The 19,325-nt window shown below is 38.7% G+C and overlaps 1 protein-coding gene across 1 annotated transcript in view; it reads right to left on the bottom strand.

Moving 5' to 3' along the window:
• Positions 1-8,357: 8,357 nt before the first annotated feature.
• The window catches only part of TMEM170B (transmembrane protein 170B), a 66,278-nt gene continuing 55,310 nt past the window's right edge, over positions 8,358-19,325 (bottom strand). Inside the window, exon 3 of the mRNA XM_082259256.1 lies at positions 8,358-9,463. Within this exon, the coding sequence (XP_082115382.1) occupies positions 9,333-9,463 (131 nt within the window). The 3' untranslated portion in view covers positions 8,358-9,332. The remainder of the gene's footprint in view (positions 9,464-19,325) is intronic.

The raw sequence follows: 19,325 nt of genomic DNA, 5'->3' as shown, positions 1-19,325 counted from the left end.
CATCTTTTCTTCCCTTTGGCATCTATTTTTTAATATGTTATAATAATCCTTGAATAAATAACTGGAACCTCTTTCACACAATTTATATTCAGCTTTTCATTACTTTTAAGAGTTCCTTTCAAACTCAGCAGCCACTGACACACTTTTCTGAAAACTCACAGCACCCTCAAGCCACTAAGACAGTTATATTAAATGTTGGATTGATAATATTTATATTATTTTGCTTTGTAAAGTGGCGCTATCTACCAAGAAATCTTCTGACTTCTTTTGACAAAATGGCTTTCATAAAAAGTGTCTTCTTTATTGTCTTACAGTATTCAATTTACTTAATTAACTAATTCTTAATCTCCCTCATATTAATCGATCCTTAATATGGGGGGGGTGACTTTTTTTATAGGTGACATGAGTTCAGCTTTAAGGTGACACTGCAGCTGAACCACATTGGAGAGTAGTGTGACAGCAGTATTTCCTTTTGCAGATTTAGAACTTCCTGTGTCAACCACTCAACCACCCCCTCCATAGACAATAAATGAGCACCATCAGACAGCTAAGGTTTATAGACCTTAGAGAGATTTCAGGCAATGATACTAGTATTAAAATGTTTTAATACTTTTTTGACGAACACCCAACTGGAATAAAGGGTGTTCTGTAAATATATCTATAAATATATACAAATATATCTATATATATCTATCTATCTATCTATCTATCTATCTATCTATATATATATATATATATATATATATATATATATATATATATATATAGCCTGGGTTCAACTTTAATCACCATGACAGTGATATCTTGAACTTCCATCTCAAACATAACATTGGATTTATACCTCTTAATTAATTGGCACAATATGTTTAAAGGCATATCCATTATGTGACAGGTTCAACCATCACAATGTGAACATTAAAAAAAAAAAAAAATTTGTAAACTTTCAGAAGTACTAAACTAAATAAAAATATGAGAGCCTCAGTCTATCTAACTGTTCATCGGATAACCACAATTAAACAACACATGTAACCAACAATCATTGCATACTTAATAAATAACAATAATATTACAAACAGCACCACTTATAGCATTTTCATTTAACCCAAACAATTACAATTAAACACCACACCAAATACAATTTGCACAAAAAATGTAACTTCTAAAACCCCATTCACTCATGCTTAGAAGTCAGTTGACATTTTGTTCATGTGACAAAGTTACATAATAAAATGAAAGTATGTTATGTTTTCATGGCTCTGCCCTTTATTCTCTAAAGGTGCTTCCCCTTTTCTGGTTTCATTATGCAGATCACTGTAAAAAGGGCTCAGAAACCGATCAGATGTTTTTTTTTTTTTTTTTACATTTGTTCTAAAGATATCTATTTAGTGAAGCCCTACAAAAGATAGAAACAGGGAAAATGTATACTAACAGTATTTCTTATTCAAGGCAAATCCTTTTACTTATGAGATACTTCACATAAAGACAATAAAATGTTCTTCTCCACATAAGTTGCGTATGGTTAAGAAGAAAATATCAATTTTTTTACAAATGAGTTACTAATATGTATAAGATTCTGAATCAGTGTCAGTCTTCAGTTATCTGCATTTGTTCACTACCACCGTTAACCTCCCTGGCGGTATGATTATGTCAGCAATTACATACCAAAAGCGGTACAATTCTTTTCATGGAAATTTGGCGTTATGTATTATAGGCCTACAATTCTTAGTAATTACTGACTTAAACCTGACCAAAGCAAGACTCTAGTAGACATCCCAGATGTGATAAATTTGAAACACAAACACGTGAATTATAATCGAATCAATAATATTATTTTATTATTTAATATATAATATATATAATAAAATTATATTATTGATTAGATTATAATTCATGCATTATATATTATATATAGATATATGTGTGTATATATATATATATATATATATATATATATATATATATATAATATATAACGCATGAATTATAATTGAATCAATAATATAATTTTATATATATATATATGTGTGTGTGTGCATATATATATATACCGGTATATATATATATATATATATATATATATATATATATATACATATATGTATATGCATATATATATATATATATATGCATATATGTATATGCATATATATATATGCATATATGCATATATATATATATATATGCATATATATATATATATATATATATATATATATATATATAATATAAAATGTGTTTTGTGCAAGGTTTTTTTTTTTTTGAATTTCCCTCCCTAGTTCCGCTCCCATGCAGCATTGCTGCTGCAGGGAACGGAACTAGGAAGTGATCAGACCGACGGAGGGACGGAGGAGCGGCGGGACTCTCGGCTGGCGATCTCAGCAATGAGAGATCATCGCTGGATCTCCAGGATAAGGTAAGAGAACACCGCTGCGCTCTCTGCAATCCACCCCGAGAGTGACTCGGGGTTACCGCTCCTGATATGAAAAATCAACCCCGAGTCACGCTCGGGATTACCGCCTAGGAGGTTAATATACAATCAAGCATTCTTTGACTAGTAACAGATTCCTTTTAAATGAATAGACCTACTTTTTTTTTTTTTTTTTTTAGAAATACAGATTAAAGAGATCAACTTGATGTAAATTAAATCTTATCAATGTAAGTTATTGTTTTAAGATCATTCTCTTTAAAACATGGTAGCCATGCCAAAAATTATTTTTAACCTAAGCACTGCAATAATTTTCTTTACAACGTTTTCTGCAATAAAAATTTAAAGTATTCATTGGGACAATATGGGTGCATTCACACCGGCAAATGCTCCCGCTCCAATCAGATGCAAATGCTCCCACTCCAATTAGATGTGGGAACTTCATTGCCTTCCACAGCTAACCATGGGGAACCTTCGCTGGGGTTCTCATATCAAATCAGAGTGTGTGTGCATTCGCAGGTGTGAAAGCACCCTAAATACAGTATTTAAAGCACGTGTGCTGGACTGGGAATACAAAGCAGATGAAACTTACAAACCACCCTATCTCACATCTCTGTACACATTTCTAAACAAGCTATCATTTTTTTTTTCAAAGAAGTGATGAGACAATGCTTGTTGTATGAAAAGCTAAAGGGTAATTAAAGAGGCTATGTAAATGCTGCAGTAATAAAACGGAGAAATCACTATCTGAAAGGTTTTCAGTAGCCTTTATAGCATCTTGCAGAATTTCCAGTCAGGCAGCAAGTTCAGGCCTACACAGAACACAACTAAACAGTTATGAGGTCATCTCTGTGGTCTTCTTTTCTCTAAATATATACTGTGTTTCCCTTACAGTGCGATACAAAGCAGTAAACTCCCCACTGGCTTCTTGTGTTGACCTTTAGTGTGCCTATGCATGGGACCGCAGGAGGATGATGTAAAGATAGACTTAATATACTTGTGTGTTCTTATTATATATAAAAAAATAAATTTTAAAGAACAAATACTTAGATTTTTTCTAATTTTATTTCTGCATGGGGATCTGCATTAATAAATCCGCAAACTGCTTACTAAAACAGAACCCACTGTACTTATGAAAGCCTTTCCTCTCATTGCTGAAATGTGTCACAATATTTCTTCTAAATATACATTGTGACATGCTGCTTCTAAAAGCCATGGCACTGTACACTGGAGCATGAGGGAATTTTTACAGCTAACGTTCTTAATATATGTATTTGTGGCAGTAAATACACATTGAAGTTTGAATAAATTGAACATTTGAACATTTCTGTAGGCTGTTGTATTTACATATTTTTATTCCTACAAGATAGATCCAGTTTAAGGTGAATCTATAGCCTCACCTAAACCTTGAAAGGTAGTCTACTCTATAGCTATACAGCATATGCTGTACCTCCATTTGGCTGCTCAAATTTATATCTTCCCAGGTATCCCTAAGCAAAGGCTCTTGCAAATTCTGACCACAACTTCCATAATCAATACAACTTCCTATATGGCTGCCAAATAGTAAAACTGACCTCTCTGGCCAGTAGGAAGGGTATGGGTAGGTAGGGGTAGAAGGTGAACCAAATATTAACCATGGATTTTGTGCTCTGAATATAAAGTAGGTATGGAAGCAATACCATATGGTGCCTCCTGTTATGATCTGGGGCAACTTTAGAAGGTTTTGTAAGGTTCCATCCATACAGGCTTTGAAGTGGAATGTTCTGTGCATGTTTTTAAAGAAACCTTTCCTTACAGGGCCATGTCACACCAGCATCAGGATTACTAAAATGTTGCACTCAACGCCATCCACAGTACCGTTCTTCTACTAAAGGAGATGTGGCAGAATGTCACTCACCAGAAATGAAGTAATACCTCACTCACAGCATAGGAATGACACAATGGAAGCAAGTGAGCATTTCGCTGACCTCTTTAGCAACCCTGAATGTGAGTTTTCACCATCAGCTGGATAGCTAATTTGACACCAACCCTAGAGACTGAATAAAAATAATCATTCGGCTACACAAAATTTTTTTATGGGTATGTACATCCAGGAAGCCTACTCAATGCATTGCTCCAGCACAAATTCTTTAACTAAGAAAAAGCTGCCCCTGAGAATATTTAATCTTTCCTATTGCCAACTGCTGCACCGAAAAAGAGCCATATAAAAACAAGCAGGTTCTCATTGTCTCTTTCATTTCCTGATTGCTAAATTGAGGGGGGTAGTCTATTGAGCCAAATGACATAACGCCTTAGTTTTGTAGTCGGCACTACCTGAAGTTTTCATGTTCTCCCTGTGTCTGCGTGGGTTTCCTCTAGGTACTTCAGTTTTCTCCCTTGTTCCAAATACATGCTGGTAGGTTAATTGACTCCTGTCTGAATTGGCCCTAGTATGTGTATGTATGAATAAGAGTTAGGGACCTAAGATTGTAAGCTCCTTGAGAGCAGGGACTGATGTGAATGTATAAGATATATGTAAAATGTTGTGTAACATTGTCAGAGCAATATATAAATACCGGAAATAAAAATAGTGCTCTTATCTGGTAAGCCAGCCGTCTTGGACACACTCAGTAGAATATCATGTTAGGATCATTTTTTAAGACTGTCTTTGGAGTGTGAGAAAAAAATCAGAGAACCTGGAAAAAAATCACACAAGCACAGGGAGAACAGGCAGATTCTATGCATATCTGATTCTTCCTGTATTGAATTGTATTGTAACTGTACAGTTTGCCCTAATGTTGTAAAGTGCTGCACAAGCTGTTGGCACTATATAAATCCTGTATAATAATAATATAGTGACTTGAACTGAGGACCCCAGTGCTGCAGGGCAGAAGTGCTGCCCTTGACAATAGAATTTGTATTTTTTGTATCCTTTACCTATGGTAAACACTTGCAAGAGCCCACATACTGCCGCATAGTCAGTATGAATGTAGCAAATAGTAAGTACTTATTGTTCTCCATATAAAAAATGTAGTTTAGTTATACACCTTTAGAGTAGTAGTACTCTCCTGTAGTACTCTCATATACCACATACTAAATGGTCGTAAATGCTTCCAGATAGAAAAACAGGATTATTATTTCAGCTGGTTGGTATAAAAGGTGCCATTCTCAAAGCATATTGTAACTTTGAATTGCTATATTTGTTATAAATCTTTAAATTTATATTTTTGAGAAAACAAACTGTTTGGTCTGTTCCTGCTTTTGTATTAATATTACAACTGAAGTCCAGGCAAACATAAAAAAAAATATTATTTAAAGCAGTCATGGGTTAAGTAATATTATTAAATGTGGCTTTAATTCCAACTACTTTAAGCACCTAAACTGGATTTGGTACATCTTCTTAAACATTATTCACTTGGCGGCAGCACTCATGTGCAGTGTACATGAAACAGTGAACTAGCAACATTCTGAAAGGAAGAGATAATAGACTAAGCAGGACCCATCACTGTGATCTGCCTTCTAATCATAGGCATGGGGCAAGGGGTTGACCTAGCTGTATTGCTTCACTGCAGTAGAGAGAAGTCGGGTCACCAATCTGGATCTATTGTATGAAAGGGATGTGTGTATCCCAGGACTAGATGGTTGGTAATACAAATACCTCTGCAGGCAAATAAGCTATTAAAAATGTATTTTACCTGTGTACTTAAAGTGGTTGTAAAGACTAAAGGTTTTTATTTTACCTTAATGCATTGTCTGCATTAAGGTAAAAAACATTTCAGGTGCAGCCCCCCCCCCCCCCAAATGCTTACCTGCAGCACTGAGCCCAAGAGCAATGGCACTGCTCTCATTCTCTCCCCTCACTGCTCAGTGAGAACAGTGGGAGCCATTTGCTCCTGCTGCTGTCAATAAAATCCAGTGACGAGAGGGCGGGGGGGGGGGGGTCAAGCCGCACTGTATGTGTCAATAGATGCACACAGTGTAACTCAGGATCAAGCCCGCAAGAGTTCCTTCCCTAACAGGTGGCTTGCTCGGGGAAGGGGGGGTACTTAAAGGCAAGAGGAGCCAGGAGAGCCGGCAGGGTACCCTAGGAGAGGATGATTGGGGCTGCTCTGTGCAAAACCCTTACACAAAGCAGGTTAGTAGAACATGTTTGTTATATAAAAGAAAGGGGGGGTACTCGAAGGCAAGAGGAGCCAGGAGAGCCGGCAGGGTACCCCAGGAGAGGATGATTGGGGCTGCTCTGTGCAAAACCCTTACACAAAGCAGGTTAGTAGAACATGTTTGTTAAATAAAAGAAAAAGATCCTTTACTAAAACTGTAATTGTTTGGCTGGATTTCAGTTTTATGTTTATCTCCACTATTGCATAGATCATACCTATATTAAAATGCTGGATTATATTTTGCAGCATAAAGATTATTTTTAAGTGTTATCTAAATTCTACAGTTCTGTAAACACTATTTTGCTGATCATGCATTCATACGCACATGTGCCCTGGTGTGGGTATCATTAGAAAAGTCCTTGTGCAATTGCTGCACCAAAACCAACAGCATAAGTCTGTGCTATTTTATTTCAGGTTGACTGCATGATGTGTACATTTTTGAGATTGTAAATGGTGACCTTAGTATAGATCTAAGCCGAAGCTTTATATGTACCCATAGTAGCAATGTGTGGCGTCACATATGCCTATAAAGTTAAAAGCACAGAAGGACTCTCCAGAAGGATCAAAGTACCACTCAGCCCTGGGCAGACTGTAGCAATCTTATCCTACTATGTAACTCACTATCTATGTACTGAAGAGTTAATCTGAGGTCTGTATCTATATTAATGGATCTGCTGGAGTAGAGGAGTAGAGGGGTTTATAGGGCTTTCTACTACAAAAATGCACTTATCTTTTAAATACAGTGACTACCTATGTGAACAGCACACACCAGTTCACATATGTACAGTTTATAATAGATACCAGTTTATATTAGGTAAGGAATGATTACAATTTATGAACTGGTGACTGCTCATCTTGGAGACGTGCTTATAGTATTTTAGAAATGTACCACAACCACAATCACTTAAATTTTAATAAAGGACACATAACAAGAACACAGTAAAGTGCTCCCAAATGCCAACATGCTGGATTTTTACAGTATAGGACCTATTTTTTTGGTGCTCTGGTGTTCAGAGTAATTGGATGAAGGTAAAATAAAATGAAACTCTCTCATTTAAAATGAACTATTTTTAATCCTTATGCTGCCAACATTAGTAAATAGATAGGAAGGGATACAATAATTACTAGTGTTAACCTTTTTTTTATTTTTATTTTTTTACTTTTTTTTTAGTTGCTTCCTGGTTTCTTTAATTTGGAGGAGGGTAGAAGGGGATGTCTTAGCTAAACATGAGCTAAGGACCGACAGATTCCAGGAAGTGAAAGCTACATGAATCATCTACCCTTACTCAAGATGGCCAGGGGGGGGGCAAAGTGATTTCTCAACAAAATAAAGTATGGCGACAAGGATGGATGGGTGAGTTTGCTTTGAATATTAAAAATTACTTAAATAGCATTTTCGATTTGTGGTGCTCAGGTACACTTAAGTTTTACCTTAAGGAATTTCAAGTGTAAAGAGTGCACAGATATGCATGTACCACAAACTGTATAGTATTTGGCCATTAGGTAAATATTTACTTAAAAATATTCTTAGAACCATCACAAAATTTAAAATGCAATAAAAACTGCAAAATGTATCTTATTCTCTTCTTATCATAATTTTGCCATGACTGTCAATACTCGTAGGAGAAGAAACTTAATTTTTTCGATGGTTGTGACCACTGCCTTATTCCTGGCTTTATACTGGGTCAGGGATGGTGAAGATGAGCCTATTCAGCTCCAATGAGGATGATTTGACTACCCTTAAACTAGAATGTTATTTGAAAGTCAGAGCTATTATCAGACTGATTAAAGTTGCTTTACAAGCAGCCTAAACTCCCAGTTATTACAATGGACTTCATTACAAAAACTGAAAAAAGGGAAACAAAAAAGTTTTGCCCTTGGTTACTGATCATTTCATTCTCTGTGCTAGGCAAAAGAAATGCCTAGTACAACCTGAACAATTGATACAGACAATACAATCTCCATCTGTGCATCCAGTTTCCAGCATTTGGCACAGGCTAGATTTATAATATTTTGGGTATTAAACGCGTCATGAAGTGAAATGAACCATATATTATTCATGTGTCACATTGTCACAGACCATCTGTACTTGATGAATCAGGGAACACAATTTGAAGTTATCATGCCTCTTTCAAACTTCTCATAGTCCAAATATCAATCAAGAGCAAATAACATTTGTGAAGTCGTCGTTTCCATTTTAGTTCAGATCACGTACATGACTGTCATGTAATTCTATCATTTACCAACATTTCATGCTTTCAACAAAGTTGAGTACGTTAAAAAAGAATGAAGAAATGAATCCATTTGGCACAATGGCATTCCACCACTCTTTCTGAAACATTTAAGTCCAGCTAGTCCAGTTACTTCATTCATACTTTTTGTTCCATCATGGCGTTGTGTTGAAAAATTCACGAGGAGAGCATTGAACACTACTTCCACAGAGGCATGCTCACATCACTAGAGGGATATTCAAATATTTCAGTTCTGCAAGGTGCTTCTTCCTGCAGTATTGTAGAAAAAGAATAACACCTTGCCTTTAACTGAGGCACGTGAGGTGCTAGGCATTTCATTAGTGCAACAGCTTAGCTATCGACAACCTCTTTTTAACTTGAAGAGATGCAACTTCCTTTAAAACAGCTCTATCTTGCTTGGGATTTCTTCAAATCACTATAATATGCAATGTGTAGCTACTCGACAACATCACATAAATAAGAAACTATATGCGTTCTTTTAGGCTTAAGCTCCATTAGGATACAGTACTTTATGTGTCATAGTGTGGCAATGACACGTGAAAAGGAGATGATCACTGTTAGTACTGTTTGTCCAACTCCAAAGACCAGCGCTTCCAAAGGAGCCATGTTCTTGCCTGCTACTTGGTAAATCCCTGCAACAGCAGCACCTGGAACAGAATTAAAAACATGCAATTTAGGGAAAATAATAGGCAAACTAATAATGAATACAATCACATGTTATCTATAAAAGGAAATCTATTCTGAGGTTGTAATACATTTTGTATATGTAGAACTCTCCCTCCAGTCCTACTGCTGCTTTTGTTGTTCAGTGGTTTGAGTTACGGCTGTAAGGTCTTTTAGGATGTCCAAAGCCCTGCCTGCATTGGGTCACTCTTAGTTGGTTTGCTAAGCACAGAATCTAAAAAAGACATGTTCCTAATTCAATGCTTTCCCCTGCAAAACAGCAAAGCAAACAGCACAACTATTTGAAGGGTCTGTGTTCCTCATTTGGGGAGTTCAAGTGTCCTCTTAAAAAGGTGTAGTGTAGGTTTTTAATAGTTATTGGTTTACAAGAAGCTTAGTAATAGTTTTATGTTATCAATTATATTAGTGCATACATAATCCCTTCAATCTATATACAACATGTCTAATGTATACTGAGATCTCATTGTTCTGTGGGAAGCTGGGAACATCTGATCTCATTATTCTGTGAGAAGTTGGGAATGTGGTGTAAACCGGTTTTAAACAAAGAAAGGGTGTTACGTGCTGTGGACCGAATGTAAAAATGAATACAATAAAATATACTCTAAGCTGCTACCCCCACTGAGACTACCACTGTAGGAGAGACAATATAAAATATAAGGCTGTAAAGGGGATATGGCGCTGCTTGTTTCTGGTGTGAGCACTCTGGTGTTTGCCCCTTTAAATACACCTAGAGTGCTGATAAAGTGGCACACTTCTGCTCAATATATTAAATGTGCAAATAAGCCAAAGTGTAAAATAAATATAGAAAACAAATTAATATTTGAGTCAACTCGCAATATATAAGCACGCCTAATACTTTATTGCAAATAAATTAATAAACTGTGCTATCAATCGAAATATATCTCTATGCAAATCATATAAGGTAAATGTGCAATAAAGTGACAAGTACCTTGTCCAAAGTGGTTCCTTGGCATCTGTGATATAAAACAGGAAAAAGAGACGTGTGCTATGAAACAAGATATAAGTCCATAATTTCATTTTGGTTTAAAAATCTCGCAGTGTGCCAGTGTTTCTACACCTGCTCTCTCCTCACTCACCAGAAGCTTTTATGAACTAAAATAAAATTATGGACTTATATTTTGTTTCATAGCACATCACTTTTTCCTGTTTTATATCACAGATGCTAAGGAACCACTTTGGACAGGGCATTATTCACTTTATTGCACATTTACCTTATGTTTTGCGTAGAGATATATTTTTCAACTGATTGCACAGTTTATTAATTTATTTGCAAAACGGTATTAGGCACACTTATATGTTGCATGTTAACTCAAACATTATTTATTTTATATTTACACTTTTGCTTATTTACACATTTAATATATTGAGCAGAAATGTGTCACTTTATCAGCACTCTAGGTGTATTTAAAGGGGCACACACCACAGGGCTCACACCAGAAACAGGCAGTGCCATATCCACCTTACAAGCTTATATTTTAAACCGGTTTTTAACTAGTTTTTTGGGCTGATATATATATATATATATATATATATATATATATACACACAGTATATATATATATAATATATATAGCTGGAAGACAAAGGACCATTTGAGTTTCATTCAGAACTAAAGAAGATGAGTCTGAATCAAGCAGACTGTTGCCTCCAGGAATTTTGAATGAAATGGTAAACTCCCTGGATTGAATAATGCTGTATTTATCTATTTTATCATTTCTCGATTTCTTCTGTGTTGTCTGAAATTATTGTACTACATCCACATATTTAAAAGGTAAAAGTAATACCAAAGTCTCGTTTTTTTTTACCTAAAAATAACAAACATGTCATACTTACCTGCTCAGTGAAGTGGTTTTGCACAGAGCAGCCCAGATCCTCCTCTTCTCTGGTCCCTCTTTGGTGCTCCTGGCCCCTCCCTCCTGTTGAGTGCCCCCACGGCAAGCAGCTTGCTATGGGGGCACCCAAGCCAAGCCACAGCTCTCTGTGTCCATTCAGACATGAGGCCCCTGGCCCGACCCTGCCCCCTTTCTCACCCTATTGGCTGACTGACTTTGATTGACAGCAGCAGAAGACAATGACACCACATTGCTGTCTCAGCCAAATGAGGAGGGGAGACAGCCGAGACACTCCTGCAACATCGCTGGATCTAGAATGACCTCAGGTAAGTATTAGAGGGGCTGAGGGGGGCTGCTGCACACAGAAGTTTTTTTTATCTTAATGCATAGAATGCACCAATATAAAAAAACCTTCTTCCTTTACAACCATTTTAAACATAGGAACTTGAAAGTAATAAAGTGTAATCCTTTATTACAAAAGGTTATCTACTTACTACTCTTAATATCACAGGTCCCTAATATCATCTGTTCTACAAACGTGAGGAACTGTCTATATTACAGAAGAAGGAAAGTAGTACAAACCATTCAGAACAACTTTATTTCTTCAGGTCTATTTGTCTGGAGTGTCAAAACGAAGTAATAAAACTTTTAGCATCCTAGAGCTTCTGACAAACTCAAGAATCCAGGTCCTGGGATTCAGAATCCGTTGGAATCCCATGAACATCATCTTAATGTATTGTTTCAAACCAGTTTAACGAGGGGGGCGAGTCTGGTGAGACCTCTTAGACGGCACAGTTTGTTCCCCAGCGGGGTGTCGATGGGGGGTCGTAGATCGGCCAGACCCACATACCCCAATTATAGCATTAGACAGACTTGAATCAGCGTGGCCAGCCCTCGCCCTGTCCAGTCGCGAGCCATCGGATATCTGAATGTTGTTCACTTAGCCTATTTTGACTCCTAGACATGGAACTTTTTTCTAATTTTGGTTATATCCTCCTCGTTATGCCCCATTTATTTAGCACCGCTGTAACTATGTTTCTTGTATTTTATATCCTATTTGGACCAACTTCCTGATGTGTTATGTTTGTTATTATTGTAAAAACTCATTAAAATTCAATAAAAACTGTTTAAAAAAAACTTTTAGCATCCATCAGATCCAGAATATGGTCAATTCGTAATCATCAGCTAGGATTTAAAAAGTTAATCCCAAATGTAATGCTTATCACATTTTCAAAGCTAGTCTTATATTGGAAAAAAGCCACATATTCCCTGCTCTCCTCCTTCTGCTGAATGGACCTGGTGGTGGTTAGGGATGATCGAACTTTTGAAAAGTTTGGTTCAGCCAGAACATCCGAACTACCCGAAAGTTCGGCCCGGATTTCAGAACCCCATTGAAATCAATGGGACCCGAACTTCGGTAATCAAAAAACACCATTTTAAAGCCCTAAAACCCAATAAATGCCCCTAAAAAGTGCCTAGGGTTCTGGGTCATGCCCCATTGACTATTAATCACACAAAAAAAAGTTCTTAAAAATTGTCATTTTTGATAAGAAAACCAATTATTGAAAAAATAAAAAAAAAAAGAGATTTTTTGATACCACTGTACACACTATACACAAGTTCAGATGTTTTGCCTGTCTCCAAAGAACCCAAAAAAATGCCCAAAAAAACGCTAGCGCCAAAAAAAAAAACGCCCAGGTGTGTTGTTGCAGGCATTTTTTGGGAGTTTTTGGAGGCAGGCAAAACATCTTAACTTGTGTACAGTACCACTATACACAAGTTCAGATGTTTTTCCTGACTCCAAAGAACCCAAAAAAATGCCTGCTATTAAACCGGCAAGGTGTGAAAAGCGAGAAGCCATATTCCAGATCTATAATTGCACTAATACAAACGATCTTTTTTTTATGGTTCTGGACATGCTACAGAGCTGAAACTTCACAGGTACACTTTTTAGACCCCCCAGATACTAAAGTCAAAATCAAAAAATCTCTTTTTTTTTTTTTAATTTTTTCAATAATTGGCTTTTTTTATCAAAAATGACAATTTTTAAGAACTTTTTTTGTGTGATTTTGTGTCTGGGGGGTCTAAAAGGTGTACCTGTGAAGTTTCAGCTCTGTAGCATGTCCAGAACCATAAAAAAAGGATTGTTTGTATTAGTGCACTTATAGAACAGGTTGTTTGCTTCTCGCTTTTCACACCTTGCCAGTTTAGTAGCAGGCTTTTTTTTGGGCATTTTTTTGGGTTCCTTAGAGGCAGGCAAAACATCTGAACTTGTGTATAGTGGTATATATACCTGTATACACAAGTTCAGATGCTTTGCCTGCCTCCAAAAACCCCCAAAAAATGCCTGCAACAACACACCTGGGCGTTTTTTTTTTTGACGCTAGCGTTTTTTTGGGCATTTTTTTGGGTTCTTTGGAGGCAGCCAAAACATCTGAACTTGTGTATAGTGGTGTATATACACACATACTTATATGTATATACACACCTAGCCATATATAGGTGTGATAGGAGCGTAACTATATTGGTGTTAATTATTTCATTAGCGCAAGTATTTTTTTTCTGCTCCTTTCACACCTATATATGTCTAGGTGTATATATACAGACATGGTTGTGTATATATACCCCCTATACACATGTTCAGATGTCATATCTGACTCCAAACATGTGCTCAAAAAATCACTAGCAACGCCTGCCGCCAAAAAGAATGCTGGCGGCGGCGAAGCCATATTACAGAAGCGAAAGTGACTTGAGAGAAACTAGCTTTTCTCTATAGCGGTCACCCTGCTATGGAAGGGTTTTGTCACCCTGCCATAGCAGTCACTGTCAGTTAACCCTACACTACACTACGGTCCCCTTACACTTAACACTTTCCCTACAGAAACTGAATAAATTAAAGCTAACTAAAGTGTAAAAGTGCACTCTAACTACACTAGATATCCCTTTCCTCACACTAATAAATGCTAAATTACACTTTGTAACACTTTGTAACAGAAGTAACAGAACAGCATTCCACTCTCTTCCATGTCCCGTATAAGAATGCTAGGAATTTGGCGGGGGCTATCTTATATACTGGGGGGCGTATTCACTAATGATTGGACTATGGACCCCCTAGTCACTCCAATCACATTCCTAGCATTCTCCTGCCCCCTCCATTGGCTTTTTGGGTTCTGGTCCAATCACAGGCTTTTAAAGCCCATTTCCTGTCCCATTGCATTTTGGTCGGTTCTGGTTGCCGAATTCTGAACTTTTTAGGCAAAAAGTTCTAAATTCGGCCGAACCTCGAACACCCAATGTTCGGGCCGAACCGATGGTCGACCCGAACCGTTCGATCATCCCTAGTGGTGGTTTGGTCTGTTCAGCACCTGTGTAATTCTCTGTATGTGCCGGCTCCTGAACAAACTACAACCCCAAAGACACATTAAGAAGTGACAAAGAGCGGGATTGGGGCTAGACATGGCTAGCGGATGATAGACAAGCTGCAAGCTTTTTTCTAAGCTGCTTTTTTAATTATTGTCTGTTCAACGAATAGGGTAATCTCTTTTAGCCATCACATGCATTACAGTTTTTCTGCAAAGTTCTGCAGTGGTATAAATTGTGCACAGGGTTTAAAGTTTGCTATGAATTAGGCTCTGCCATTCAAATTTTGTTTAAATTGGAACTGAGCATTTACGCAGGAAAACGAGTGTTGCACAACTCCATATATTTTTAGAAAAGCTCTGGGGGCTGAGAAAATGTTTTAGCTAGTTCATGACTCATTTCAACACTGAGATGGTAATAACATGTAAGTAGTGAGAAGTAAGAGAATGAAACTTCCTTTTCAGAGAATTTAAGGAATACATAATACTGGAATAAATACCAGAAAATGTAAAGGTCTTTTATGAAAGGGAAAATCTTAGGGTTTTTTTTATTCTGTATTTAAGAAAATTCCTTTGTAAACAGCAAAAACCATCTTTTCATTCACGAAAATATGTACAGATGATTTCAATTTAATCATTCATTTTCTATAGTGAATTTAGAGTAGTTAGATTTGACTAGATCAGGATAACAATGAATGATATCAAGGAAGTCTGTCATGCCATGGTGACTGTTTAGGGTGCAAAGGAGTAGAAGACCATTTTAGCCTTTAAAAGTACAAGACCAGCTAATAGCACATACCATAAGGTGCCACTAATACATTTACTTGCCAGAAAACCTTTTAAATAGTTAGATTCCTGATTATGCTAAAACCCATTTCTGTATCTTGTCCTATAAGACTTCTCTCAAAACCAATCCATCCAAATCTAAAGCATCCAGTTTTCCCTGTAACATTGATAAATAGTGTAGCACCCTCCTAGGTATGTGCTATTGAGACAGTATCGTTTTTGGCTCTTTCTGCCTATCAGAGGAGCAGCAGGCAAATCTATATTGCTCTCTGCTTATTAGAGAGCAGGATCTGTTAGTGAGGTCTGCTCATTGTGCTCAGGATGCGATTCGATATATCTAGAGAGTGTTTCACACTGGTCCAATAGAGAGGCATGTTGGACAGTGGGAGGAAACCTGACAAATGGATGCATAGGCTTTGGTACAGTCCTGATGATTGGCAGGGGCAGGTCGTCTCGGTGCATTCTGGGATACTGTATGAAAGCCAGGAGCACATGTGGGGTCTTTGGCTGGAGAGCAGAGTCCTGGAGGGAGGGTGGCGGCTGCCTCCTCCTCTGTAGCAGTGGCACGTGGCATCAGGAGGTCGTCCTGAGGGCCAGAGGAATGGAGCTAAACCCAGAGGTCCAGGAGAGCTGACTGAGGGGGAGACACTGGAGACCCTATAAAACAGTATCGTGAGTACAGGGGCTCGTGTCGAGGGGCCTGACGGGGGGGGCACCCCAAAATTAGGATAGTCAGCGGAAGGGTGTCGGCAGTCGAGAAAGAGGATACTGAGGAGAGTGTCCTGAAGATAACCTTAGTTAAAGTCATCTTAGGAACGAGACTTAAATCTAAATTCACCTCAGTGTCAAGGTGGATCAACAGCCTGGCTCTACCAAGAGATAGAAATCCTCCAGTATTGTGCATAGTTAATTCAGAGTATCCCACTATTCCCTTCTCCCAACCCTCATTTATAATAAAACCCAAAAACAACTACATACACTTGGACATTGGACGAGCCAAGGAGGAAAAGTGAGAGACTGTGCATGTCAAGGTTGCTAATGTTAACTTAGGGGTACCCGTAAATGTGAAATCTGGCAGTCCTAAAGGGGGCAGTGCTACAATAGGCATTTTAAATGCAAGTTGACATTGTAAATGTCATGAAGCAAAATAAAGCGGAATTCCACCCAAAAGTGGAAGCTCAGCTTATCTGCTTCATCCTCCCCTCCAGTGCCACAATTAGCACCTTTTGGGAGGGAGTGGATACTTGTCAAAAACAGGTACCCGCTCCCACTTCTGGGTAAGGTCGCCGTAGCGACCTACACCATTTTGCGGCCCCTCCTCATTCCCCCCACTGCCCTTTGGGAGACATACACAGGTCCCAGAAGACCGCAGGACCATTCAGAAAGTGTAGGAAACAGGCTGCGAAGTCGAAAGGCTTCACCTTCCTGTTTCCCTTTGTAAGGATGCCGGCGCTTGCACCCAAAGCAGATGGACGGATTGGCTAGGGGTGCCGACATCATAGGACAGGTAAGTATCCTTATATTAAAAGTCAGCAGCTACAGTATTTGTAGCTGCTGACTTTATTTTGTTTTTTAAATACAGGCTGGAACTCTGCTTTAAATTCTCACTTCTTTAGCATGAATGTATTCATGTCTATGTAGTAAATGTATACCTCAATGTGTTTTCAAAAATATGTCCTAATCATTTACTATTCAATATTAGAATAATGACTTGCTCCACGGCCTCTTGGCACTGCTTCCCCAAACTTCTAGTCTGGATGGGTGCACCCTAAAAAACCTCACAGGAATGACTATGGCCGGACTGCATTTCCATCATCCTTTGCACCAATAATACAAGATACATGCATGAACAGCTAAGGATTTCAGCTGGCCTTTCCAACCACAGCTGCCAGTCAGTTCCTGTAGAACAGGGGTGGGGAACCTGCGGCCCTCTAAGTCATTTGGTCCGGCCCTCCGTGCGGTTGAGTCTGTGTCTCTCAGCTGATCTGTCAGAACGGAGCCAATGCTTCCTGTATAGTTCCGGCTCCGTTCTGACAGTCTGAGTCACAGGCGGAATTCCACCCAAAAGTGGAAGCTCAGCTTATCTGCTTCATCCTCCCCTCCAGTGCCACAATTAGCACCTTTTGGGAGGGAGTGGATACTTGTCAAAAACAGGTACCCGCTCCCACTTCTGGGTAAGGTCGCCGTAGCGACCTACACCATTTTGCGACCCCTCCTCATTCCCCCCACTGCCCTTTGGGAGACATACACAGGTCCCAGAAGACCGCAGGACCATTCAGAAAGTGTAGGAAACAGGCTGCGAAGTCGAAAGGCTTCACCTTCCTGTTTCCCTTTGTAAGGATGCCGGCGCTTGCACCCAAAGCAGATGGACGGATTGGCTAGGGGTGCCGACATCATAGGACAGGTAAGTATCCTTATATTAAAAGTCAGCAGCTACAGTATTTGTAGCTGCTGACTTTATTTTGTTTTTTAAATACAGGCTGGAACTCTGCTTTAAATTCTCACTTCTTTAGCATGAATGTATTCATGTCTATGTAGTAAATGTATACCTCAATGTGTTTTCAAAAATATGTCCTAATCATTTACTATTCAATATTAGAATAATGACTTGCTCCACGGCCTCTTGGCACTGCTTCCCCAAACTTCTAGTCTGGATGGGTGCACCCTAAAAAACCTCACAGGAATGACTATGGCCGGACTGCATTTCCATCATCCTTTGCACCAATAATACAAGATACATGCATGAACAGCTAAGGATTTCAGCTGGCCTTTCCAACCACAGCTGCCAGTCAGTTCCTGTAGAACAGGGGTGGGGAACCTGCGGCCCTCTAAGTCATTTGGTCCGGCCCTCCGTGCGGTTGAGTCTGTGTCTCTCAGCTGATCTGTCAGAACGGAGCCAATGCTTCCTGTATAGTTCCGGCTCCGTTCTGACAGTCTGAGTCACAGGCGGAGTGACATCAAATGCACTCCGCCTGTGACCAATACAGGAAACATCGCCTCTTCCTCCAGTGCGGCGTCGCCGCCAGCAGTACCCTCAGCACAGTACAAGCCAGCAATACCAGCCTGAGCCAGCAGTACCAGCCAGCTGTACCCACCAGCAGTACCAGCCAGCTGTACCCACCAGCAGTACCTGCCAGCAGTTCTTTTCAAAACTTACAACCACAAAGAGTCGACTGCGCTACAGATTGACCGACACAAACCTGGAAAACCAGTTGCGAGTAGCAACATCATCAATACCAGCTAACATCACACACCTCACCAAAGAGAAGCAGTTTCAACCATCACATTAGGGGTGAGTTAATTAAATGTTTAAACCAAATATAAACAGGCACATTTTTAAGTTTATCATTTTGTACGGCCCCCAAATGATTTTATAAATACCCAAATGACCCTTGGCAGAAAAAAGGTTCCCCACCCCTGCTGTAGAAGGAGCTTGTGGTTGGGCCATTCAGTGGGGTTCTAAGCTGCTTGAGTATGTGGGTGCATGGTGCATGGAGCACTGGCACATCAGGCTGAAATCCTGGGCAAAAGCACCTTTATATGGGTGGGCTCCAGTGAACCCTGCAAGGGAACAGAGCTGCCTTAAAAACAGAAAAAAAGAATAGGGAACTCAAAATTGCATAACATAACATAAGGTAAACAACAAATATAGCAAGTGCAGATATATGCTGCTGTATGTTATTTTATAATGGAGGGTTTGATAACACTTCAAAAGAAATATAATTTATTACTTGATTTAGCCTTTTCAACCGCCCACTGTTTTAAAATGCCTGGACCGCTGCCCTATTGTTCCAAGAGGTCCCCCTAAAACTAAGCCTGTGTCTTGT

The sequence above is a fragment of the Pelophylax lessonae genome (genome assembly GCF_965119305.1).
Source record: "Pelophylax lessonae genome assembly, chromosome: 5".
Classification (NCBI taxonomy): Eukaryota; Metazoa; Chordata; class Amphibia; order Anura; family Ranidae; genus Pelophylax; species Pelophylax lessonae.
Note: the sequence above shows the minus strand (reverse complement) of the source record. Positions and strands in the feature narration are given on the sequence as shown.